The sequence below is a fragment of the Piliocolobus tephrosceles genome, chromosome X (genome assembly GCF_002776525.5).
Source record: "Piliocolobus tephrosceles isolate RC106 chromosome X, ASM277652v3, whole genome shotgun sequence".
Classification (NCBI taxonomy): Eukaryota; Metazoa; Chordata; class Mammalia; order Primates; family Cercopithecidae; genus Piliocolobus; species Piliocolobus tephrosceles.
Window position 1 is genome coordinate 87844425 of NC_045455.1, and position 26189 is coordinate 87870613.

The following is a 26189-nucleotide window of genomic DNA, read 5'->3' on the forward strand; positions in this document are numbered from 1 at the left end:
GCCTCCCAAAGTGCTGGGATTACAGGCTTGAGCCACCGCGCCCGGCCTAGTTAAATGCCCTCTTAACGCAGCCTTTCTTTCGAATTCTTGCGGCTGTCCTGTTGTCCCACAGGTGTAGAGAAGGCACGCGCTTTCCAGGAACTGTGTAGTAAACAGTACCCAAATGGCCTGCAAAGGGTGTCAGGCCCCTTGATAGGGTCTTGGAGAACATCTCTGTGATCACCTTGTACCAGTTTTTTGTATTTTTTTTTTAAGGTCAAATACATTCTTCTCTTAAGTGATTTGCCGGACAGTGAGTATAGTTCTGAAGTTGAGTTCTAAATCTTGGAACACATTCATTTCCTTTCCTCTTTTGAGATTGTATTACTCACTTCTTGTTTTTTGGCTACAAATGTGCTGGGATTACAGGCGTGAGCCACTGTGCCAGCCACATTTTTTTCTTTTTATTGGGAAGGCATCTCAATATGTTGCCCAGGTTAGTCTTGAACTCGTGGCCTCAAGCAGTCCTCCTACCTTTCCTCCCAAACTGCTGCGACTGCAGACGTGGTGGCTCACGCCAGGCTAAGGGTTCAGAGAAGAAAAGCATATCATCAAAATAGATCTGCAGAAGCGAATCAAGTATGTATCCTACTAATTGACTGTGTTTATGAATGCAGGCCCAGGTACTCTTGAACCTGCTTGCTGCTTTAAAGCAGGGCTTCTCGAATATAGCCTGTATTTGGATTGCCTGGAGATCTTGTTTAAAATGCAGACTCTGCCAGGCGCGGTGGCTCACGCCTGTAATCCCAGCACTTTGGGAGGCCAAGGCGGGTGGATCACCTGAGGTCGGGAGTTTGAGATCAGCCTGACCAACATGGAGAAACCCCGTCTCTACTAAAAATACAAAATTAGCTGGGCATGGTGGCACATGCCTGTAATCCCAGCTACTATGGATGGAGGCTGAGGCAGGAGAATTGCTTGAACCTGGGAGGCAGAGGTTGCAGTGAGCCGAGATAGTGCCATTGCACTCCAGCCTGGGCAACAAGAGTGAAACTCCGTCTCAAAAAAAAAAAAAATAAATAAATAAATAAATAAATAAATAAATAAAATGCAGACTCTGATGAGTAGAACCTGAGATTCTGCATCTTTGTCAGTTCCCAGCTGATGCTAACACTGTTGGGGAAAGACTACACTTTGCACAGTTAAGGGTCTAAAGGTCAGAAAGTGTGAACTTATTATTTTATTTTATTTTTATTTTCTGAGATAGAGTTTCACTCTTGTTGCCCAGGCTGGAGTGCAATGGTGCGATCTTGGCTCACCACAACCTCCACCTCCTGGGTTCAAGCAATTCTCCTGCCTCAGCCTCCCGAGTACCTGGGTTTACAGGCATGTGCCACCCCGCCCCGCTAATTTTGTATTTTTAGTAGACAGGGTTTCTCCATGTTGGTCAGGCTGGTCTCAAACTCCCAACCTCAGGTGATCCACCCACTTCGGCCTCCCAAAGTACTGGGATTACAAGCATGAGCCACCATGCCTGACCAGAAAGTGTGAATTTAAATACAACATCACTCAACAAAGTGCTAGGAGGACTGTCAGCTTCAGAGAGGATAGCACCAAATACACTTCCTACTTATCTCTTGGAAGAGAATGCCCCTAACCCAATTTATATTTACTAATTATCTGAAAAGTTAAAAATACTGACACCGAGACATCTTTCTCTTTACATCTAAGTGATATTCAGTGTAATTATTACTTCATAGGAACATGCCTTTTGTCAGATTTTGCTTGAGTTGTTTCATTGAGAGAAAGGCACAAACTAGGGGAATTTTTTTTTTTTAACCTCAGTGTTCTGTGAGTGGGAAACTGAGACTGAGGCTGGTGACCAGGTGACTGGGCACGTGTGATCACAGAGGGTGCTTTGTCATAGAAGGAAATGGCATGCCACTGCTAAAGGGACTGTATCACCAACACTGTGTGTGGGTATTTATTTATTTATTTATTTATTTATTTATTTATTTATTTAATTTTTTGAGATAGAGTTTTGCTCTCGTTGCCCAAGCTGGAGTGCAAGAGTGCGATCTCAGCTCACTGCAACCTCTGCATCCCAGGTTCAAGCGATTCTCCTGCCTCAGCCTCCTAAGTAGCTGGGATGACAGGTGGGTGCCACCATGCCTGGCTAATTTTTTGTATTTTTTGGAGAAACAGGGTTTCACTATGTTAGCCAGGCTGGTCTTCAACAACTGACCTTAGGTGATCCACCCATCTCGGCCTTCCAAGGTGCTGGGGTTACAGGTGTGAGCCACTACACCTGGCTTACTGTGCTTTTGTTGTTGTTGTTGTTTCAGTTTTTTTTTTTTTTTAGACGGAATTTCACTCTTGTCTTCCAGGCTGGAGTACAGTTGTGCTACCTGAGCTCGCTGCAGCCTCCACCTCCTGGGTTCAAGCAATTCTCCTGCCTCAGCCTCCTGAGTAGCTGGGATTACAGGCGCCTGCTGTCATTCTCGGCTAATTTTTGTATTTTTAGTAGAGACGGGGTTTCACCAATGTTAGCCGGGCTGGTCTCGAACTCCTGACCTCAGGTGATCTGCCTGCCTTGGCCTCCCAAAGTTCTGCGATTACAGGTGTGAGCCACCACACCCAGCCTCCTGTGTGTTTTTAGATGGGAGTTTTCGCTCCTAGAAGCTCAGGGAAGATGAGATGATGGCACCAGAATAGAGCTCTCCCATCCCCAAGGGGAGGACTGGTTAAAAGTCAGAGTCCAACAAGCAATGCCCTGGCTGAGTGCTGGGCACAGGACAGAAGCTGTGTTCTCCACAGAGCAGCTTCCGTGCCGGTCGGGGAACGCTGGAGTACCAAACTGCCTTTTTAGTCACTATGAAATTTTGTTTTTAGTTTCACACATTTTCCAAAATAACTAGTTCTCTTTCCTGTTTTGCAGAGGAGTTGTTTCCATGGTCATTTTGAAAATGACAGAAACCCAAGCTGGAGAATACCTACTTTTTATTCAGAGTGAAGCTACCAATTACACAATATTGTTTACAGTGAGTATAAGAAGTAAGTCCAGCCTGCTACTAGCATTCCAGCCTGGAATACCACAGTATTTCAAAGGAGTAGTTTAGAACCCGTTAGCTCGACCAGCTCCTCTAGACATATTCATGTTTCCCTCGATACCTCGTTGGATTGATTAGATTCCCGTCAACCCTCTGTAGAACCTATAGAGAACTGAGAATCACTGATGAATCACGGATGTGTGCCGTGGACTCTCAGAATGTGACTGCTGCTAAAAACACCTGGGACATCCTCTGTTCAGTAGCAGATGGCTGACAGGGAAGAAATGGAAAATATTTTCACCTTGGAATCAGAAGACCTCGGTTCTGATTCTGGTTCTGACACTGCCACCTATGGCAGGTCACAATTTCTCTGAGCCCCAATTCCCTTGTTGGTGAAATGAGGATAAAAATACGTACCTCACAGGATTGGAAGGTCTCAGCATGATCCAATAGAACTTTCTGAGATGATGAAAATGATCTTTGTCTGCTCTTTCCAATACAGCAGCCACTGGCCACATGGGGCTGTTGAACACTTGAAATGTGGCTAAGGTGACTGAGGAACTAAAGTTTCCATTTTATTTAGTTTTAATTCATTAAAATTGGAATTTAAATAGCCCCATGCAGCTAGGGGCTACTGTGTTGGACAGCGCAGGCCCACACACATGCCAGACCATATGCAAACTGTAAGGAACAGTCCAAATACTCTTACCAAGGGAGGCAGCTGTGAGGTTGGCAGAGGCACCACCTGCATTGCTTTCTGGCTTCTCCTTGTTTCGTCCCCATCATGCACAGACTCAGTGCTATGCACACTGACTTGCTGCTTCACCTTCCATGACCAAGAAGGACTAAAGGTGGCTGCATTCATTCAGGTCCTCGTGCCTTCAGGGGCCAGTGCAGTGCTCCAAAAACCCTGGGTTAATATCACTTAAAATTAGGTTCCCTCCCACACGTTGACACAACTTGCCAGACTGCCCTCTTCCTTGTCAGTGACTCAAATGCACAAAGCATGTGTGTCCGGCCCACAGAGGTGCCCTGGGTCAGGAATAAGCACAAGTGCCCTTTGCTGAGGATCTTCTGTGTGTAACATGTCAGATGCTCGCAGCGATCCTGCATGCATGTAGATGAGAAAACAAACCCTCTGAGAGGCGTGGTGGTGGGCGCAGCTGCACTACACGGCCCTGGGTCTTGTGTGAAAGAAAGTGTGTGGGTCTTGCTGTCAAAGCTACTAACAGAAGAGAGCACTCAAGATTCCCAGAAGTGTCATCTTACTGGGGTTGGGGGTGGAGTAAGGTTCTAAAGTCAGCCTGTAAGGTATACATTAGCTAAAGTCAAAATTACTCAAAATTTGTTCTGGAAAGTCCTTTAATTACTCTGAAAATGATAGCACCAGAGCCCTACAAGCTCCGAAGCTAAGAATCACCTTTTGTTGCTCTTTGATGTTGGTCTTGTTCCCTGGCCCCTTTCTAGTCCCTCACCGCCTCTGTGGGACAGTCAATACGTGCCACAGGTTGGATAAAGCGAGGACATTTCTTGCTCTCCCTCTCTTCCTCTTTCTCTTTTTCTCTCCTTTTTAAATTTTCTTGCCAACTATAAATAGTTGTATAAGGTAAGTGGGCATCTGCTGTGTCTCTGTTATACTCAGGGTATATTCCTTTCACTTAAGATTTACAGTGTAAAAATGTAACAACAATTATTCAAGCAAATTATAACTTATTTTTAGCATTCTGCAAGGTGGTGGGGTCCAAAAAAATAGGTGGGAGAGACGTGGCAACAGTCAGTGTGAAAAAGAGGAAAGGGTTTAGTCAACCACAAGCTCAGTATTAACCACCAGCAGGGCATGGTTGCCAAAAAAAGTAAATTTGAACCTTGGCAGTGTTCATGAAAATATAACGTCTAAATTCAGGAAATTAATGGAAGATTATTCATTTCAGTTCTACTTTTTTTTTTTTTTAGATGAATACTGACAAAATGGAGCAACCAGGATAGTGGAAAATTTGGAATTCTTTAAATTAGGAGCAGTTGAAGGAATTGGGAATGTGTAGTATATAGAAGGAAATCTTTTGAGGACACGATAAGATTGACTGCAATGTAATACAGAGGAAATTCTTTTAGGATTTGGGTCAGGAAACCTGAGCTAACTAGTTAAAGTACCTTGTATGGTAATTATCTCCTTTGATCTCAGTTTCTGATTTTAAATATTTGAAGGATTTTCATATGGAATCAAAGCTAGACTTTTAAAAAGTTGCTCTAGAGGGTAGGATAAGAACCAGTTGTTAGAAATTACAGGGAGAGATCGAGACCATCCTGGCTAACATGGTGAAACCCCATCTCTACTAAAAATACAACAAATTAGCCAGGCATGGTGGTGGGCGCCTGTAGTCCCAGCTACTTGGGAGGCTGAGGCAGGAGAATCGCTTGAACCCGGGAGGCGGAGCTTGCAGTGAGCTGAGATCTGGCCACTGCACTCCAGCCTGGGCGACAGAGCGAGACTCCGTCTCAAAAAAAAAAAAAAAAAAGAAATTACAGGGAGAAAAAGTAAAAATCACCACAAGATGGGAAAAGTTACTTGCAGTTCACAATCAACAAAGGATTAATAGTCATAATATGTAAAATCAATAAGATAAACAATCTCTGTAAGTCAATAAGAAAAACAAAGCAAAATGAAAGCCTAGTAGAGAAATGAACAAAGGACATGAGTCGGCATTTCATTTCTGGAACGTGAAACCTAAGCGGTCAAGAAACATGTGATAAACTTAGGCACGTTAAAGTTGTAAAGAGTATATTTGAGCAGAAAGCAATTCATGAATCGGGCAGTGCCAGATGGTAAGCAGGAGGGGATTCAAGGCTAAGACTTCTTTCTATAAAGTGTTCCTGGAGGCAAGACAAAGAAAAGATTTGATTGGTTAAGGAAGGGCAGTCCCTCGTTTGGTCAGTCTGCAGTTCCTCATTGATTAAGCTAAGTGGCATTTTGCTGCTCATATTGAATTGGGTTTGTTTTTTGCTTTTTGTTGTTGTTGTTTTTGTAGAGACGGGGTTTCGGCATGTTACCTAGGCTGGTCTCGAACTCCTGGCTTAAGCGATCCTCCTGCCTCATCCTCCCTAAGTGCTGGGATTACAGGCGTGAGCCACCGTGCCCGGCCTTTATTCTTTCCCTTTTTTTTTTAACGTTGGGTTTTGATTTATTTACATAGGAACTCAAGCTATTAGAGCTGTCTCAGCCTAATGGCCTTCCAAGTAATTATTTTAACATATGTCAGATTAATAATGGATAAATTAAATTAAGACCACAATGAAATACCATTTTATATCTGCTAGATTGTTCAAAATTAAGAAGTCTTGGTAAGTATACAAAGCAATAGGTGCTCTCATCTCCTGGTGTGTAACATAAATTAATATAACCCCTTTGGAAAACAAATGGTCATTATGTGTAAGGCTGAATGTGCTCATACCATGTAGACCAGCAGTTCTCCTCTTAGGTATGTTATTAAGGAAACTGTTATACACATGCCTCAGTACAAATGTGTGGAATGTTCAGAGCACATGGTTGATCATACAAAAAACTATGGCCAGGTGTGGTGGCTCATACCTCTAATCCAAGCACTTTGGGAGGCTGAGGCAGGAAGATCACTTGAGCCTGGGAGGTTGAGGCTGTAGTGAGCTGAGATTGCACCACTACACTCCAGCTTGGGTGACAGAGACCCTGTCTCACACACACACACAGAAGGAAACAACCCAAATGTCTACTGCAAGAAAATGAGAAAACAATGATATATATACCAGTAGAATATGATGTAGCAGTAAAAAAAAAAAAATGAATAAAGTACAGCTACATGTAAAACCATGGATCAATGTTAAAAACATAAGGTTGGATGAAAAAATGAAGTTGTGGAAGCTGCATATTGATTGATAAGACTATTTTGAAGCTCAAGAATGAAATAAATCAATATATCATTTAGCACCACATATTTATGTGGTATAACTACTTTGAAGAGTCCCCGAATAATAAACAAAATTCAAGATAAAGGCCATGTACAGTTGAGAGATGGGGAGAAGCACAAAAGTAGATCAAAAGGTATTAATATTCTAGTTATTAGGTGGATAGTGGCTCCGTGGGTATTTGTTCTTATTATGCTTTGAAATTTACACTTCAGGGCCGGGCGCAGTGGCTCAAGCCTGTAATCCCAGCACTTTGGGAGGCCGAGACGGGTGGATCACGAGGTCAGGAGATCGAGACCATCCTGGCTAACACGATGAAACCCCGTCTCTACTAAAAAATACAAAAAACTAGCCGGGCGAGCTGGCGGGCGCCTGTAGTCCCAGCTAGTCGGGAGGCTGAGGCAGGAGAATGGTGTGAACCTGGGAGGCGGAGCTTGCAGTGAGCTGAGATCCGGCCACTGCACTCCAGCCTGGGCGACGGAGCAAGACTCCGTCTCAAAAAAAAAAAAAAGAAATTTACACTTCATATATTCTTTCATGTATATATATCAAACAACAAATAATATTTTCAAGCAAAATTTATTGTAAGGAGAGAGGCTGGAATTCAGTATAGGGAAACTTTCCTTAAAAAAAAAAAGTTTGTCAGAAATTAGAATGACCTGCCCTGGAAGGTCATGAACTGCAGTCCCTAGAAGAGTCAAAGTAGAAGTAGAAAGTTTATGTTGGAAATAGCTGGGAGTGAAGGATGGTGTGTGTGTATGTGTGTGTGTGTGTGTGTGTGTTTGTGTGTGTGTGTGGGATGGTGAGGCTGAACTAAACCTCTAAGTTCTGTTGCAATTCCAACTCCACCCTACCATGTTTCTTCTGCCTTTCTGAATCTTAGTATATTTCTGACTAGTTGTAGATCGAATTATAGGAAGAAAGTTGAGGTCTAAACTATGCGTTAAACAAGGGTTTAAGCCATATGTTATTGCTAATTTCCTTTTTCCTGTGCCTATCAGTATTTGTATTTTCACATGGCTTCACTCGACTACTTTAGTTACTAGCTGTGGATTTGTGAAATACCCAGAAAAATTGGCCAAGAGGATAAATGTTAAAGTTGACACTGCAGCCAGAGCTAAATTTAATATAGTGGTTGGTTTTCTTTTGATGCCTTTAGTATTAAAAAAAGAAAAAAATCTGTATATGTAATGGTTGGTGGGGGTGCAGAAGACACTGCTATGGTATAAAATACGAACTTTTCTTAATGACATAGAATCCTTTTTTGAGGGGCTGCTAAAATAATTATTTTTAAAATAGTAAAATGTTAATAACTTATGATGCTTTAGATACCCTGCTTTACACATTAAGAAGACCTTACTTTAGAAAAATGGAAAACCAGGACGCCCTGGTCTGCATATCTGAGAGCGTTCCAGAGCCGATCGTGGAGTGGGTGCTTTGCGATTCACAGGGGGAAAGGTATGACACATCCGTGGTAGCGGCTATTCTCATAATTCCTTTTGGCTTTTTTCTAATGTAGTTGATATCAAGCTGTATGTAAAATTTAATTTATGCTCATTGAAACAGGAAACTTTGGCTTCTTAAAGTTAAAAAATGACCAGTATAGGGCTGGGTGAAGTGGCTCACGCCTGTAATCCCAGCATTTCGGGAGGCCAAGGTGGGCAGATTACTTGAGGTCAGGAGTTTGAGACCAGCCTGGCCGACATGGTGAAACCCCATCTCTACTAAAAATACAAAAAATTAACCAGGTATGGTGGCAGACGCCTATAATACCAGCTACTCTGGAGGCTGAGGCAGGAAAATCTCTTGAACCTGGGAGGCAGAGGTTGCAGTGAGCCAAGATCATGCCATTGCACTCCAGCCTGGGCAACCAGAGCAAAACTCCGTCTCAAAAAAAAAATAAATAAATAAATAAAATAAATAAATAAAATAAAATAAATAAATAATACAGAATGGCCAGTGTACAGGGAGGACAAGGATTTTTTTGGTAAGGGGCTTTTTGGAGCCCCTCAAATCAACTGCAGGACCCTTCCTGGGCATCACGGTACACAAGTAAAAGTCCCTCTACGTTCCAGGATTGTTGGCTCCCTGGGCATCTGGTTGGGGCAAAAAGAAAGATACTGATTTTAAAGTACAATTCTCTTATAAGTATGAAATTCTAGGCTGGGCACGGTGGCTCACGCCTGTAATCCCAGCACTTTGGGAGGCCGAGGCCGGAGGATCACGAGGTCAGGAGATCCAGACCATCCTGGCTAACCTGGTGAAACCCCATCTCTACTAAAAATACCAAAAAAATTAGCCGCACGTGGTGGCGGGCGCCTGTAGTCCCAGCTACTCAGGAGGCTGAGTCAGGAGAATGGCGTGAACCCGGGAGGCGGTGCTTGCAGTGAGCTGAGATCGCACCACTGCCCTCCAGCCTGGGTGACAGAGCGAGACTCTGTCTCAAAAAAAAAAAAAAAAAAGGAAATTCTAGGTCGGGCGCGGTGGCTTAGCCTATAATCCCAGCACTTTGGGAGGGCAAGGCAGGCAGATCACCTGAGATTGGGGGTTCGAGACCAGCCTGACCAACATGGTGAAACTCCATCTTTACTAAAAATACAAAAATTAGCCAGGCGTGGTGGCGGGCGTCTGTAATCCCAGCTACTCAAGAGGCCGAGGAAGGAGAATCGCTTGAACCTGGGAGGCGGAGGTTGCAGTGACCCGAGATCGCGCCATTGTACTCCAGCCTGGGTGACAGAGCGAGACTCCATCTCAAAAAAAAAAAAAAAAAGAAAAGAAAAATTCCTTGTGACTAAATGTTCAATTTGTGATTGTCCTGTTTGTTCTGGAAAGGCAGTCTAATATGATTGTTTAAAGATATAGAATCTAGAGCCAGATAGCCTGGTTTTGAACCCTAGTTTGTTTAGCAGCTGTGTGGCCTTGGACAGGGCCTCACTGTGCCTCTCTGTGCCTCATCAGAAGAACAGGGATGACAACAAGTACTTATAGGATTGCTATGATGAGTAAATGAATTGATATATGTAAAGCACATAAAACAGTGCCTAGCCATTAGTAAATATGGTATAAATGTTTATGTAGTTTTTCATAAATGCCAAAGCTAAGTTCTCACAAAGTAAAAATTCCTGCAGTTTGAACTAATTAAAATTTACTAAACAACTTTTTTTTTTTTTTCTTTTTAAATGGGACCAAATAGAAGGAGAAAAAGTACCAAATACTTTGTTCCAAAGTGGTACAAAAGTTCGCTTTCTGCTGAGTCAGGGAGAGGAGTTTTGTTCTGTTGAATACTTGGGAGTCTTGGCGGATTTCCCTTGCAGGTGACACCTTGGCCCTCCTCTGTTCCTATGGGAACTCGGGTGACCTTTGAAACTTTAGCTTCCCCATCCCTTACTGTGTCCCCTTCAGTGCTGTGAAGAAAAGGATGCTTACCTTGCTAAACTTCATGAAAGCCCAATCATGCTTTTTCTCTTCTCTCTTTCTTCTCTTTTTTTCCTTGATCTTCTTTCTCATTTTTTCCTTTCTTTCCCTGTCTTTAAACAACAGCAACAAAGAGATCACCAAACATGAACAATTTTAAACTGTTTTATTATGTAATTCTCCTTAGTGTTATTCTAATTCATTGAGATAATGAGTAACTAGCTAGCTCCCTTATGAGCTCTTAGCTGAAACCATAGATTTGGGCTTGTTTACCTTTTGACCTTTTGCTTACCATTTGACACTTAAAACTGGCTCTAGAACTTCGTTCTCCTCTTGAGCATTCGTTTGTAATTTTAAAACTTGTTTGGCCAAATGGTACTTATTTTCTAATTGCAGTTGTAAAGAAGAAAGTCCAGCTGTTGTTAAAAAGGAGGAGAAAGTGCTTCATGAATTATTTGGGACGGACATAAGGTGCTGTGCCAGAAATGAACTGGGCAGGGAGTGCACCAGGCTGTTCACAATAGGTAACTCTGTAATATCACGTACTTTCATTTTCAGTGACTATTTCTTAGCAACGTTCAGGGACTAACAGTAACTGCGTAGGTGATCATTCAACTCCAGAAATCCTGTCGTTCCTTTAGGCCCCAGTAAATGCAATATTATGGATTCTGTAAATGCTGATTTCTTCGTAAAAGAGGAGAGTCAGTCTCTAAAAGCTTCTTTTATTAAAGTGGTTAGTAATATTTGAGATGATGCTAAAGTCTCTGTTCAGAATGTTCAGGATATCCTTTGTGATAAGGCAATAATCACTTTCTTTTTTCTCACTTGGGATGTTTTCATCTCCTAGATCTAAATCAAACTCCTCAGACCACATTGCCACAATTATTTCTTAAAGTGGGGGAACCCTTATGGATAAGGTGCAAAGCTGTTCATGTGAACCATGGATTCGGGCTCACCTGGGAATTAGAAAACAAAGCACTTGAGGAGGTAATAGGACAAGTTTGGATTCTGAAAATGCAGGAACAATTAACTAACAGTCCGGATTGAAAACATTAAATGCAAACTCTGTTTTATCAAAACCTAGGGCAGCTACTTTGAGATGAGTACCTATTCAACAAACAGAACTATGATACGGATTCTGTTTGCTTTTGTATCATCAGTGGCAAGAAACGACACCGGATACTACACTTGTTCCTCTTCAAAGCATCCCAGTCAATCCGCTTTGGTTACCATCGTAGGTAATGCAGGCTGCGCACACAATCTTTATTCCTATTTTTAGTTGCTTTAGTGTGGAATGTGAGGTATGCGGTACAAATTCTGATTTCAATATAATGCTACTATCAAACACTAAGAAAGAAACTGAGTTAGAATAGCTTTGCAAAGATAGTGTGCCCACCCCCTTCCTTTTCCCGTGAAACGAGGCCCGCTTGAATACCACTGTGTTGGCACATCACACTTTGTAATATGACCATCTGTTTGTGTACTTTTATCCCCCAGTAGACTGTAAGTTTCCTAAGGACAAGGACAATTCATTCTATCCTTGTAGTTCCAGAACCTGACACAGAGCCTGACACAAAATAGAATATAAATACTGGTTCTAAGAACCAACTAGCCTCACTGTTAGGGCAGTGAGCACTGAGAGACAGTACAAGCCCTTAGATGCCCTGAAATTTTGGTGGGGGATGTAGGATCTGAAAATAACCACAATTCAATAATCTCAGATTAGGGTACAGCGTTCAGCCATAATGAAAATGCTAAGAAACACAGTGATGCTCTGAGCAGATTAATGAGGAAGTGTTCCACAAGGCAACCTCGTGGGTATTGGTAGCCAGATTGCTCTTTTATCTGTGCCTTGAGTTTATTTTACTCTCTCTCATCAACGAGAGAGTGGTGCTGGCTGAGAGCAGGGGCTTCCAGACTCTGTAAGGAGACCCCTAGTGTGTACACGGGAGTGGGGGATCCTTTCAACCTTTGGAAATTGTCTGCAAAATCTATAGGTTTATTTATACATTTCTCTGGGAAGACAGTCAGTTATCTACATCCCATTCTTTTTGTTTCCTTCTTTCTTTTTTTAAACATTTCTTAACTTGGAAAGATGATGAGCTCAGGCTTAGAACTAGGTATAGGACTCCTGGGTTTTCACTCGGATTATCCAACCTGACCTGCAGCATGCCAGCACCTGAGTTTCCCTGTGTTAAACTGATGAATACAAGTTCATTTTATCTTCTCAATACGTTTCCATATGAATATTATTAACTAACTCATAAATGCCTATTTTTTCTTACAGAAAAGGGATTTATAAATGCTACCAATTCAAGTGAAGATTATGAAATTGACCAATATGAAGAGTTTTGTTTTTCCGTCAGGTTTAAAGCCTACCCACAAATCAGATGCACATGGACCTTCTCTCGAAAATCGTTCCCTTGTGAGCAAAAGGGTCTCGATGACGGATACAGGTGAGACCACAAAGGACTCTTAAGATACCATTTTTAGCATAATTCTCCTTGCTTGTTGCCCTTGAGAAGGACAGTTTTATACTTACGGAAGCAAATTCACTTATTATGAGTTTAACTATTATTGAGTTGAAACCGGAGATGAGAAAACAATAAGCAGATGTGAGGATACAGTAGCAGTCTCACCATTGCTTTAGATAATATAACCTGCTGCATGAAAACAGAAAGAACCGTATTAGTCTGGTCTAGTTTGAGTCTGGTTCTCTGGCATTTTCTGAGTCACAAGGTAGTTACTTCCTGTTTGAGAGTGCGGTGTATAGTACACTGAGTCTCCCCTAAAACATTTGCAGATGATTGAGGAAGTAAAACTCCTTAAAAACAGAAAAACATTACTCATAGGTGTATTGATTTAAATTTTCAGAAAATACATGCAGAAATAGCCCAATAATAAGAGCTGAAGGAAAATGTTGTTTTCCTCAGGATTTGTATGAGAAACTATGCAAGATTCTTTTTTTAGGAAAAACAATTTCTCTTTTCTTTTTCTTTCTTTCTTTCTTTTTTTTTTTTTTGAGATGAGGTCTCACTCTGTCACCCAGGCTGTAGTGCATTGGTGCAATCTTGGCTCACTGCAACCTCCACCTCCCAGGCTCAAGTGATCCTCCCACCTCAGCCTCCCAAGTAGCTGGGACCACAGGTGCACACCACCACACCTGACTAATTTTTTGTATTTTTGATAGAGACAGGGTTTTGCCATGTTGCACAGGCTGGTCTCGGGCTCCTGAGCTCAGGGGATTCACCCTACCTGGGCCTCCCAAAGTGCTGGGATTACAGGCGTGAGCACTGCACCCAGCCAAAAGGTTCTCTTGTGGGAGGAATTCTCCATTCTTTCTTTGGAAAACAAAAAACAACCTTCCCCTATATCTTCTTCTTCTTTTTTTTTTTTTTTTTTTTTGAGACGGAGTCTTGCTCTGTCGCCCAGGCTGGAGTGCAGTGGCCGGATCTCAGCTCACTGCAAGCTCTGCCTCCCAGGTTTACACCATTCTCCTGCCTCAGCCTCCCGAGTAGCTGGGACTACAGGTGCCCGCCACCAAGCCCGGCTAGTTTTTTTTGTATTTTTTTTAGTAGAGACGGGGTTTCACCGTTTTAGCCAGGATGGTCTCGATCTCCCGACCTCGTGATCCGCCCGTCTCGGCCTCCCAAAGTGCTGGGATTACGGGCTTGAGCCACCGCGCCCAGCCCCCCTATATCTTCTATAGTTAGGACATCTCTTGTCTCTTTAAACTAATGCTATGGAACATGGTTTTGGACTAGACTATGAGAGACTGAGACGCACATGTTATCTTTCAAACAAGTCAATGGACTAGAATAAATCATCCTTTCTCAGCATGTGGTCTGTTGAACAACTATATAAGAATCATCTGAGCAAATGCTCAAAATGTGGATTCCTGACTCCCATTCCAGACATGCTGACTCAAAATTGGGGCAAAACGCTCAGACTCTGCTTTTTTAATGAGAACCTTTGGTGATTCCTACCACAGGTCTATATCTGTGCTATACTGTACAGTAGCCACCAACCACATGTGGATATTGAGAGCTTGAAATGTATCTGGTCCAAATTGAGATGTACTCTAATTGTAAAATACACACTAGATTTTGAAGACTTAGTATGAAAAAAAGAATGTAAAATATATTATCAATAATTTTTATATTGGCTATAAAATATACATTTTATTTTATATTTTATAAAATAAATTTTATTTTTTAATAAATAAAATGGGTCACACCTGTAATCCCAGCACTTTATGAGGCCAAGGTGGGTGGATCGCTTGAGCCTAGGAGTTTGAGACCAGCCTGGGTAACATGGCAAAATTCCATCTCCATAAAAAATACAAAAATGAGTCGAGTGTGGTGGTGTACACCTTTAGTCCCAGCTACTTGGGAGGCTGAGGTTGGAGGATTGATTGAGTTCAGGTGGTCGAGGCTGCAGCAGCCGTGATCACACCACCACACTCCAGCCTGGATGACAGAGCGAAACCCTGCCTCGAAAAGAAAAAAAAAAAAAAAATTAAAACAATTTTTATGTTGATTATATATTAAAATGGTAGTATTTTGGATATATTGCACTCAATGAAATCTATTATTCAACTTAATTTCACCTGCTTCCTTTTACTTTACATAGCCAACAGAATTTATAAATGATATGCAAGGCTTGCAGTCATGACTGACATTGTATTTCATTGGCTAGCACTGTTCCAGATGAAGAGTAGGAGTTCTTTTCATCTTGATTCTAAGTGTTTGTTTCATGATTATTGTGCTACTCTTTATACCTGAAAGGGATTTGTACTAAAAGTCCCTTGTTGGGACTTTTAGAATCTCAGTGCAGGGTTTGCGTGGAGTTGTCTGCCGTCTGTTACTGAAACCCCCAATGTTCAGAGCATTCATTTTTAAGGTAATTAAGAATGCAGACTGGTCTGGGAGTTGACTGAAACACACTCCCCCAAACTCAGGGTTTGTCAACAGTGGCACTGCTGACATGTTGAGCTGGATAATTCTTTGTTGTGGAGGACTGTCCTGTACGTTGTAGGATACTTTTCAGCGTCCTTGGCCTCCTCTCACTGGATGCCAGGAGCATGTTCCCCTTTCCCAGTGTGACAACCAAAAATATCTCCAGACACTGCCAAATTGAGAAAAATAACCCCTGGCAATTTTTTTTGAGAACCATTGCCTTAGAGGCATCACCCCACAGTCGTCATAAGCTCTTATTCGGAAACATCAAGCTGTTTTTTTTTTTTTTGAGACAGAGTCTCGCTCTGTCGCCTAGACTGAAGTGCAGTGGCACAATCTTGGTTCACCAAAAGCTCCTGGGTTCAAGCAATTCTCCTGCCTCAGCCTCCTGAGTAGCTGGGATTATAGGTACACGCCACCATGCCCAGCTAATTTTTTGTATTTTAAATAGAGATGGGTTTCTTCATGTGGGCCAGGCTGGTCTTGAACTCCTGACCTCAAGTGATCCAACTGCCTCGGCCTCCCAAAGTGCTGGGATTACAGGCGTGAGCCACCGCGCCTGGCCTATCAAGCTTTTAAATGTAGAAGGTTGGGGATCCAGCCCCTCTCTACCTAGTTGACTTGATTACCACTTGGCCTGTGTTTAGAAGGAAATCAGCATATCACTGTCCCCTCTCTCCTTTGTATCCTATCCCCATGTTAAATAAGCTCTTAACGTTATGGGAATCTCTTCTGAACCTGATTCAAAGAGATAAGAGGTCAATTCAATTTAGTTCAACAAATATGACTTTAATATCCTCTTGATGGGTGTGATGCTGTGAAGGGCTGCCAGAGTGAGTAAGGTAATGTTGCTTTCCCTCTCCCCCAAGAATGTACACAGATTGCCACTATGCTGGTGATATCTGGTATAACCTTTTGAGATTTTACAGAATCGCCAGTTGGGGACCGTGTCACTGACGTATGGGTCATGGGCCAGTGGGCTGCTTCCTGTAGCTTCATTCCGTGGCCACAATCCATACCCATGACCCCAGGTTGTCATCCTATAGAGGTAGCCAAATGAATGAATTAGGGGAGATCCTGACTCCTATAGCGTTTTGTACCTCACTCATTCCTACTTATCTGGTAACAGAGTTACCTCCTTGTATGTTGCATCTCACTAGGGAGTTTATCAACCCTAAGAATAGGTGTGCTGCCATATTTCTCTATCTTTGTACAATGCCTTGTTCAGTAAGTGTGTGAATGAATGAATGCACCATCATATCTGGAATGCAGTTCACAGTGCAGTCGGGGCCAAAGACGAGTCAACAGCATCCTCTTCACTTCAAGGACCACACACGTGGTTCTTAGCACAACACCCAAGACTCAGTGTTTATTGTATTGAAAAGTTCTAGGCCGGGCGCAGTGGCTCAAGCCTGTAATCCCAGCACTTTGGGAGGCTGAGACGGGCGGATCACAAGGTCAGGAGGTCGAGACCATCCTGGCTAACATGGTGAAACCCCGTCTCTACTAAAACTAGCTGGGCGCGGTGGGGGGCGCCTGTGGTCCTAGCTACTCCGAAGGCTGAGGCAGGAGAATGGCGTGAACCCAGGAGGCGGAGCTTCCAGTGAGCTGAGATCAGGCCACTGCACTCCAGCCCGGGCGACAGAGCAAGACTCCGTCTCAAAAAAAAAAAAAAAAAAAAAAAGAAAAGTCCTTGAAGAGCTACAGTGTTTGTGCTAATAATGTGCATTGTTGGTAATAATAGCGTACCAGGTGTTGTGGGCCACTGATGACGCACAGCAAAGGAAAGATGGGCCCTCCTTCTTCATGAAAAAACGTGCTCAAAATACTGAACAGGAAACAAACGACACAAAATTTTAACACGCCTCTGAGTGCTCTAAATGTCTTTTGCTTTCCACACGAGGCTCTATGTTGAGATGGGGATGGCAGACTAGATTACAGTCAGGGGTCATTTACACTTTTCTTTCTTTTTGCTTTTTTTTTTTTGGACTAAGTCTCACTTTGTCGCCCAGGCTGGAGTGCGGTGGTGTGATCTTGGCTCACTGCAACCTCTGACTCCCGGGTTTAAGTGATTCTCCTGCCTCAGCCTCCCTAGTAGCTGAGATTACAGGCATGAGCCACCCTGCCCAGTGAATTTTTTTGTATTTTTAGTAGAGACAGGGTTTCTCCATGTTGGCCAGGCTGGTCTTGAACTCCTGACCTTAAATGATACGCCCACCTTGGCCTCCCGAAGTGCTGGGATTACAGGTGTGAACCAGCACGCCCGGCCCTTCTTTTTGCTTTTTTTTTTGAGACAGAGTCTTGCTCTGTCGCCCAGGCTAGAATGCAGTGGCTCAATCTTGGCTTACTGCAACCTCTGCCTTCCAGCTTTAAGTGATTCTCCTGCCTCAGCCTCTTGAGTAGCTGGGATTACAGGCATGCGCTACCCTGCCTGGCTAATTTTTGTATTTTGAGTAGAGACAGGGTTTCACCATCTTGGCCAGGCTGGTCTTGAACTCCTGACCTCGTGATCCACCCGCCTCGGCCTCGCAAAGTGCTGGGATTATGGCGATGAGCCAGCTTGCCTGGCTTCTTTTTGCTTTTTAGAGTCAGGGTCTCGCTATGTTGCCCAGGTTGGATTCTAACTCCTGGGCTCAAGTGATCCTCCTGCCTTAGCCTCCTGAGTAGCTGCAACTTGGCATGTGCCACTGCACCCGTCTTTCCTTTTGACTTTTTATTATAGAAAGTTTCAAATTTACTAGTAAGTTGAAATAACAGTGTGTGAGCATTCTTTACCACCTAGATTCAACAATTTAATTGAGCCGAATTTGTGAAGTACAGTATTTTAGTCATGTATCAAGATTTCATAGGCAAAGTGATACAACTTTAAAAAAATCTGCAACCGAAAGGGCCCTGTAATAACAGTACCCCTGAAAAAACTTTGGTGTGGTCATGGTATGTGCACCAGAGATCTCTCGGCTTCCCCACTTTCATGGCTTCATTTCTCCAATTTACTTCCTCAAATATGACGCCAAAGTTTACTAGGGCTTGCCTTTATATGTTTACATTTTATTAAATTATAACTTTCTAGCCGTCCTGGTGTCCTGGTCCTGATAAAGGTTTCCAGGATATTTCACCCATTCGTTTGTATAATTTCGTATCTCTACAGACTTAATTACAAATACCAAATCTACCTTAGCTTTCTCCGATTTCATGGGAAAAAAGAGGAATGGGACTGTTGAAATTACTTAGTAACCTCTTCTGAAACCTTCTCCTCAGCCTTGCCTAGGCCTAATGTTTTCCTTGTTCCTGAAATATTTAATTTTCCACTGAGTGCTTATGGGCTAAACAGCTGTGTGGTGGTCGTTTGGGTTCTGGGTGGTGAGCCAGGGTCCAGCCAGAAGAACCACAAACTGAAAAGCAGGCAGGCTGTCACATGAAATGAGTGACACACAATTATGGAAGATTATGGAGCCTGGGACAGGAGTTTTTTTTTTTTTTTTTTTTTTTTTTTTTTTCCTATTTTCTGAAGGAATTGAGCCTTGAGCATAGACAGAAAGGAGGGAAAATGAGGGAAAAGTTTGAGTCTAGTGAAATACCAGCAGCTCCTACCTAAATCCCGTTCCTGTTCACTTCTGCAGTTTGAGACAGCATTCCTGGCTGCAGGTCTGCCCAAGACCCCACTCAGTTGTAAGTTATTAACCATATCTTTTTTTTTTTTTTTTGAGACAGAGTCTCGCTCTGTCACCCAGGCTGGAGTGCAGTGGCCGGATCTCAGCTCACTGCAAGCTCCGCCTCCCGGGTCCACGCCATTCTCCTGCCTCAGCCTCCCGAGTAGCTGGGACTACAGGCGCCCGCTACCTCGCCCAGCTAGTTTTTTGTATTTTTAGTAGAGATGGGGTTTCACGGTGTTTGCCAGGATGGTCTCGATCTCCTGACCTCGTGATCCACCCGTCTCGGCCTCCCAAAGTGCTGGGATTACAGGCTTGAGCCACCGCGCCCGGCCTGTTAACCATATCTTATGAAGCCATTCTGCGAGAATAAAAGATCCTTCTTTGAGTTCTTATCATGTGCAAAATCCTAGAGGTGTATTACCTCATTTAACCCTCATAATCCCATTTTATGAAATGTGGAAATTGAGGCTAAATTACTTGCCCAGTCACAGAAGGCAAAGCCAACACCCTTTATTCATTCTTTTTTTTCTGAAATTGCCTTAAAAAAAACACCATAATTCCACCTCCAGAGATAACATTGCAGACTTTTTCTATGTAACCACCATGATAGAAACATACAATATGGATCTTTGTATAAACATGAAATAATGTACCATTTGTAGTCTGATTTTTCACTTAAAATATATCATGAGCATCTTTCTATATTAATAAGTATGTTGTTATATCTGCCTTATTGTTTTAATGGCTGCATAGTATTCCACTTTTTAGAAATTTTTATTTTAACTAACTCCTGTTGATGAGTATCAACTTTACTTTTTTTCCTTTCTCTTTCTTTGAGGTTATTATTTTTTTATTTTGTATTTTTATTTATTATTATTATTTTTTTAGATGGAGTCTTGCCCTGTCGCCCAGGCTGGAGTGCAATGGCGTGATCTTAGCTCACTGCAACCTCAAACGCAAGCTTTTCTCCTGCCTTAGCCTCCCGAGTAGCTGGGATTACAGGCGCGTACCACCGTGCCCAGCTAATTTTTTGTATCTTTAGTAGAGATGGAGTTTCACCATGTTGGCCAGGCTGGTCTTGAACTCCTGACCTCAAGTGATCCTCCTCCTTCAGCCTCCCAAAGTGCTGGGCAGGTGTGAGCCATCGTTCCCAGCCAAGAAACCCCTTTTCTTAGTTGTAACCAGAACACATCTTCTTAGACACCGAGATACTGTTTCACTGTAAACGCAAATGTCCTGACATCCGTCTCCTGTCAGCTGGCCATTTATAGAAAACCCCTAGGCGAAAGAGGAAGCTTTGCATCTCCCAATCAGCGTAACTGGTTAGTCCCCTTGGAATTCCCATGGGGTCAGGACACAGTTGTCATTGTAGTTGTCATTGTTTGCAGGGTTAACTGTCATAAGCACGAGGAAAGGTAGTTTAAAGCGATCTGGATATTCAGTTTTGTGTTCCTGCTGTTTATGTGACCAATTTCCTACCTGGTGTTTGTTCAGAAGAGTGAAAAATATTTCAGGTGCTATCTCTTCTAAACCGTGGCAAACCACACTCTGTTAAGACAGCACAGAAGACTGAGGAAGAAAAACGTTTATGAAACATTTTGCTTTGGTCTGCCTCATGAGAAGTAATTGTACTGGTCATTTCTTTTTCCACTGAATTGACTGGTGTCTCTGACATGGTCCCTGGTGAGCCACACTGGCTTTATTACCTCCTCTCTTCTCCTTTTTCAGGGTCTTTGGCCATAGTCCAGAGAGAATCACACTTTCCCTGTTAGAAGCGCACGTCTTTCTTCTCTTGGGCCATTTCCACGCCAGCCTCTTCCACACTGCCTTCCTGAGGTGGGCACCGGCACGGAGCTCTGTGTCCTCTTCTCCTCCCTAGGGTTGTAATCTGGCTTTCCCCTGATCTTTCTATTGTTTCCACTTCACCAGTGATTTCCTCCTTTTTGTCCAGAAATAGGTCAGGATAAGAAATTCCTCTTTTTTACGTCTTTAGGCTTCTTGTTAACAAAGTAAAACAAGGTTAAACACCTTATTCAATGCTCAGCCTTTTTTTTGAGTCTGGGTCTTGCTCTGTTGCCCAGGCTGGAGTACAGTGGCTCCAGCGATTCCCCTACCTCGGCCTCCCGAGTAGCTGGGACCACAGGTGTGTGCTGTCGCACCCAGCTAATTAAAAAAGAAAAAAACTGTAGAGACGAGGTCTCGCCATGTTGTCCAGGCTGATCTGGAACTCCTGGGCTCAAGTAATGCATCCTCCTCGGCCTCTCAGAGTGCTGGGATTACAGATGCGAGCCCCTGCACCCACCCAAAGGTCAACTTTTAACTGCCTGAAACTTTCGATAGGTCAGAGAGATGAATTCTCTCGTTCACAACACACAGTCAGAATTACCTTGGCTTAGGAGTTCAGGGCACAGAACATTGGTGTCACACAAACATGGGCTCAAAAGCTCTAATTACGCAGTGGCATTTTGTGGATTTTTTTTGTAGAGATGGGATCTCACTAGGTTGCCCAGGCTGGTCTCAAACTTCTGGCCTCAAGCAGTCCACCCACCTCAGCCTCCCAAAGCGTTGGGATTACAGGCGTGTTTTGAGTCTTGGGGACCAACTGGGATTCCCTTCTCCTTTATCTTCTGTATCCAATCCAGCCCCTGCCATTTCTTTTTTTCTGGTGCCTCTTGGGTTTGCTCTTTTCTCTCCTTTCCCATTCTCTTACATTAAACAGCACTCCTCTTGTCATGCTCCAAAACCTCAAATCTGAACTTTTACTTCTCCTATCACAGAAACTTCCCACACTCTAACTGCTTATTACCCCTCTACCTTCACCACCAAATTGTAAATTCTGTGAGAACAGAAACCCAGTTTTTTGAATTTGCTGTTGTGTCCTCAATTTCCATCACAAACAAGTTCTAACATTGACAGTTGAATGAATGAATGAATGAATGAGTTCCTGAATTGCTACGACAGCCTTTAAAATTCCAGTAAACTTTTGCTGCCATCAGCAGGTGAATATAAAACACTGTTCATAGGCCAAGGCACAATGACTCATACCTGTTATCCCAGCACTTTGGGAGGCCGAGGTGGGAGGATGGCTTGAGGCCAGGAGTTTGAGACCAGCCTGGGCAACATAGTGAGACCCCATCTCTACAGAAAAATTACATAAAATAAAATAAAATTAAGGCTAGGTGCAGTGGCTCATGCCTGTAATCCCAGCACTTTTGGAGGCCAAGGAGAGTGGATCACACGAGGTCAGGAATTCAAGACGAGCCTGGCCAACATGGTGAACCCCATCTCTACGAAAAATACAAAAATTAGCGGGTGTGGTGGTGTGCACCTGTAATCCCACCTACTTGGGAGGCTGAGGCAGGAGAATCACTTGAACCCAGGAGGCAGAAGTTGCAGTGAGCCAAGATCGTGCCACTGAACTCCAGCCTGGGTGACAGAGTGAGACTCCATCTCAAAAAAAAAAAGTTTTATTGCAATGCTCAGGGCTTTGTGTTTTTAAAATGTATAATTCATCCCACCACTTTGGGAGACTGAGGCAGGCGGATCATGAGGTCAAGAGACCGAGATCACCCTGGCCAATATGGTGAAACCCCGTCTCTTCTAAAACTACAAAAAATTAGCCAGGTGTGGTGGCGGGCAACTGTAATCCCAGCTATTCAGGAGGCTGAGGCAGGAGAATTGCTTGAACCTGGGAGGCAGAGGTTGCAGTAAACCGAGATTGTGCCACTGCACTGCAGCCTGGGTGACAGGGTGAGACTTTGTATCAATCAATCAATAAATACATAAATAAAATAAGTAAATAAAATACTGTTCATGATATTCTGCTCCCGTGAGAGGCTCGCTGCTCCTCCTCACTGCAGCCCTATGGCTTTCTGTCTGGCACCTTCAGTTGCTGCTTTGTCCCCTCCTTGGATGCCTTTTCTTTTGCTCTCTTACCAAAACCAACTCCTTCATGAGGATCCAGCTCGAGCTCTACCTCCTCTGTGAAGCCCCTGAACCTTTCCCACCAACACAGACCTCTGCCTTCTTTGATCATCTGCTGGTCTTCAGTTTAATGCTTTAACGATTCCACTTGTATGGATCCTGTCTACCCACCCAGTTTAAGTATCTTTGAAGATAGCTATACCTTTTAGGTCTTTTGCATCCTCCACACTTCTCGTCTAAAGCTGCATCCACTCTGACTCGTCTTCCTAACCTGCCAGGCAGGGTCTTTTTGTTTTTTAAACTTTAAGTAGGCTAGGTTGGGCATGGTGGCTCATGCCTGTAATCCCAGCACTTTGGGAGGCCGAGGCAGATGGATCACGAGATCAGGAGATCGAGACCATCCTGGCTAACACGGTGAAACCCCGTCTCTACTAAAAATTACAAAAAATTAGCTGGGCGTGGTGGCAGGCGCCTGTAGTCCCAGCTACTCGGGAGGCTGAGGCAGGAGAATGGCGTGAACCCGGGAGGCGGAGCTTGCAGTGAGCCGTGATTGCGCCACTGCACTCCAGCCTGGGCAACAGAGCAAGACTCTGTCTCAAGAAAACAAACAAACAAACAAACAAACGAAACAAAAAACTTTAGGTAGGCTATGTGGAGGTCGAGTTAGATATCTTCGAAACAAGCCTTAGGTATCTTTTTCTGTTTGAAGGGAATTTTTTTTCTTTTTCTCCAATTTTGTTACTGTGAGTGCAAGAAGGCATATTCAACAGCTCCTTGCTCCCCTGCCTCTCCTACACCATCCAACATCTCACTGCAGTATCCAGCAACCCACAGGCCTGCTGGGCGTGGTGGACAGTCCCCAAGATCAGGTTATCCGTGTCAAAATATCGAGTGGTTGATGAGTGCTCCAAGTAGGCACTAGAGCCTGTGAGAGCACTCAGAAGTTTCTGCACAAGCTCGGTGGATTTGAGCCCTCATCATGGTTCATTGCTATGTAAGTCAAGGGTGGGTCATAGGTCCTGCCTTGGACCATCATTTCAGGAAGCAGGGCAGCTACAGCAGCAGTCCTCAACGTGTTTAGCACCAGGAATCCATTTTGTGGAAGACAGTTTTTCCATAGACTGGGGGTAGGGGTTGGTTTTGGGATGAAACTGTTCCACCTCAGATCGTCAGGGATTAGACTCTCATAAGGAACACACAACCTAGATCCCTGGTATGTGCGATTCACAGTAGGGTTTGTGCTCCTGAGAGACTTGAATTCCTCTGCTGCTCTGACAGGAGGCGGTAAAGCTGGCTTGCCTGCTGCTCACTTCCTGCTGTGTGGCCCCGTTCCTAACGGGCCATGGACAGGTACCAGTCTGCGGCCAGGGGGTTGGGGGCCTCTGAACTACAGGCTCCTCCACCTGCACAAGATCTGAGAAGTCAGACTATCCAGAACTTCCTTGTCTCACTGAGGATCTTCGGTCGATCCCAACTCTCAGTGGGCATGTGACTCACATGGTGATCATCTTAAAATGCAGATTCTGAGTCAGTGATTTGAGATGGGACCTGAAATCTTGCAATTGTAACAAGCTCCCAGATGATACCAATGGCGATGTTGACGCTGCCTGTCTGTGGACCACACTTTGAGTAGCAAGGGTCTAGAATATGGACATCTCCTTTTCCAGTGAACTTTAGCAAGTAAGGAGCATGTCAAGGAAGACTCCTCCCGTGCACACTGTCATTAGTTGCATCATCTCTTGTAGCGATCAGGCTAAATCTGTCTTTAATTCTTTTTCAAACAGCATATCCAAGTTTTGCAATCATAAGCACCAGCCAGGAGAATATATATTCCATGCAGAAAATGGTGATGCCCAATTTACCAAAATGTTCACGCTGAATATAAGAAGTAAGTTAAATTGCCAAGAATTTAGTTTTTATTTTTTAATTCCTTAATTCTTTATTAGTCTTAACTAGGAAGAGCTAAGTAATGGCTTACAAGGGGTACTACAAAACTGTTTTTGTATGCTGAAGTGTTTTGAAATTTTACTCTCATATCTACTGCCATCGATCATATATCTCTTTATTTTTTATGTTATTTTGTTTTGTTTCATTTTTAACACCAGGTCTCACTCTATCATGTAGTCTGGGGTGCCATGGCACAATCATAGATCCCCATAGCTTCAAACTCCTGGGCTCAAGTGATCCTCCTAACTAAGCCTCCCGAGTAGCTGGGACTAAGGCACGCTCCCCCATGCTTAGCTAATTTTAAAACCATTTTTGTTAAGAGAGGGCCTCCCATTGTTGCCCAGGTTGATCTCAAACTCCTGGCCTCAAGGGATCCTCATACCGTGGCCTCCCAAAGTGCTAGGATTACAGGCGAGAGCCACTGCACCTGGCCATATATCTCTTTCTGTGTGTGTCCTCAGAGGCTGAAAGACTTATTTCACATCGTCTCCGAATATGAATTAGTGTTGTGACTTTATTGATTTTAGTATTTTGAAAGGGCATGTTAAGGAAAGGCTGAAAGTCATTTTATCTCTCATTTATTTGTTTTTAATAATTTTCATTTCTTTGGCTTACAAAACAATGAGAAGTCCAACTTCTCCTGAAGCTAAGAATCATTTTAAGGCATGCAAGCAGGTGGAGGTCTGTACCTCAGCTCTCTCCAGGGGGAGGCTAGCAATGGAAAAATGGTGTGTAGCAGAGAGGTGTCAAGGCTGCCCAACCAGAAGGTTGCATGGCAAGGAGGAAAGAAGAAATTACCAGAGATCTGGAGTCATTCTGAATGAGACATTCTCCCAGAAGCACAGACTGCCCTGGAGTAAATGGGTAGCCTGTACTGTAGGCAACTTTGAAACTATTGCCAGAAAGTACCATGCTCCATGAGCTTATTTTATTTTATTATTTTCCGAGACAAGGTCTTGCTATGTTGCCCAGGCTGGTCTTGAACTCCTTGGCCCAAGTGATCCTCCCACCTTGGCTTCACAAAGTGTTGGTATTATAGGAGCGAACCACTCTGCCCAGCCAGTGAGCTTATTTCACATGTTTTCTTTTCTGTAGGGAAACCTCAAGTGCTCGCGGAAGCATCAGCGAGTCAGGCATCCTGTTCCTCAGATGGATACCCATTACCATCTTGGACCTGGAAGAAGTGTTCAGACAAGTCTCCCAAGTAATAAGGACATTGATGTCTCTTATAATGGAAGAACATAAAACTCTGACCTATTGACTCTTTCATGAACACAGTTTAAGAAGAAATGATGAAATATTTAAAATGCTAATGTTCTCAATAGTCA

General features: G+C 43.4%; 1 protein-coding gene across 2 annotated transcripts in view; it reads left to right on the forward strand.

Annotated features, from left to right (window-relative positions):
• Positions 1-26189, forward strand: part of FLT3 (fms related receptor tyrosine kinase 3) — a 102838-nt gene that overhangs the window by 45212 nt on the left and 31437 nt on the right. For both annotated transcript variants that reach the window (XM_023208738.1, XM_023208739.1), the window contains exons 4-11: positions 2918-3033; positions 8294-8423; positions 10776-10903; positions 11227-11366; positions 11464-11617; positions 12667-12835; positions 24699-24802; positions 25957-26065. In XM_023208738.1, coding sequence (XP_023064506.1) covers positions 2918-3033; positions 8294-8423; positions 10776-10903; positions 11227-11366; positions 11464-11617; positions 12667-12835; positions 24699-24802; positions 25957-26065 — 1050 coding nt within the window. The remainder of the gene's footprint in view (positions 1-2917; positions 3034-8293; positions 8424-10775; positions 10904-11226; positions 11367-11463; positions 11618-12666; positions 12836-24698; positions 24803-25956; positions 26066-26189) is intronic.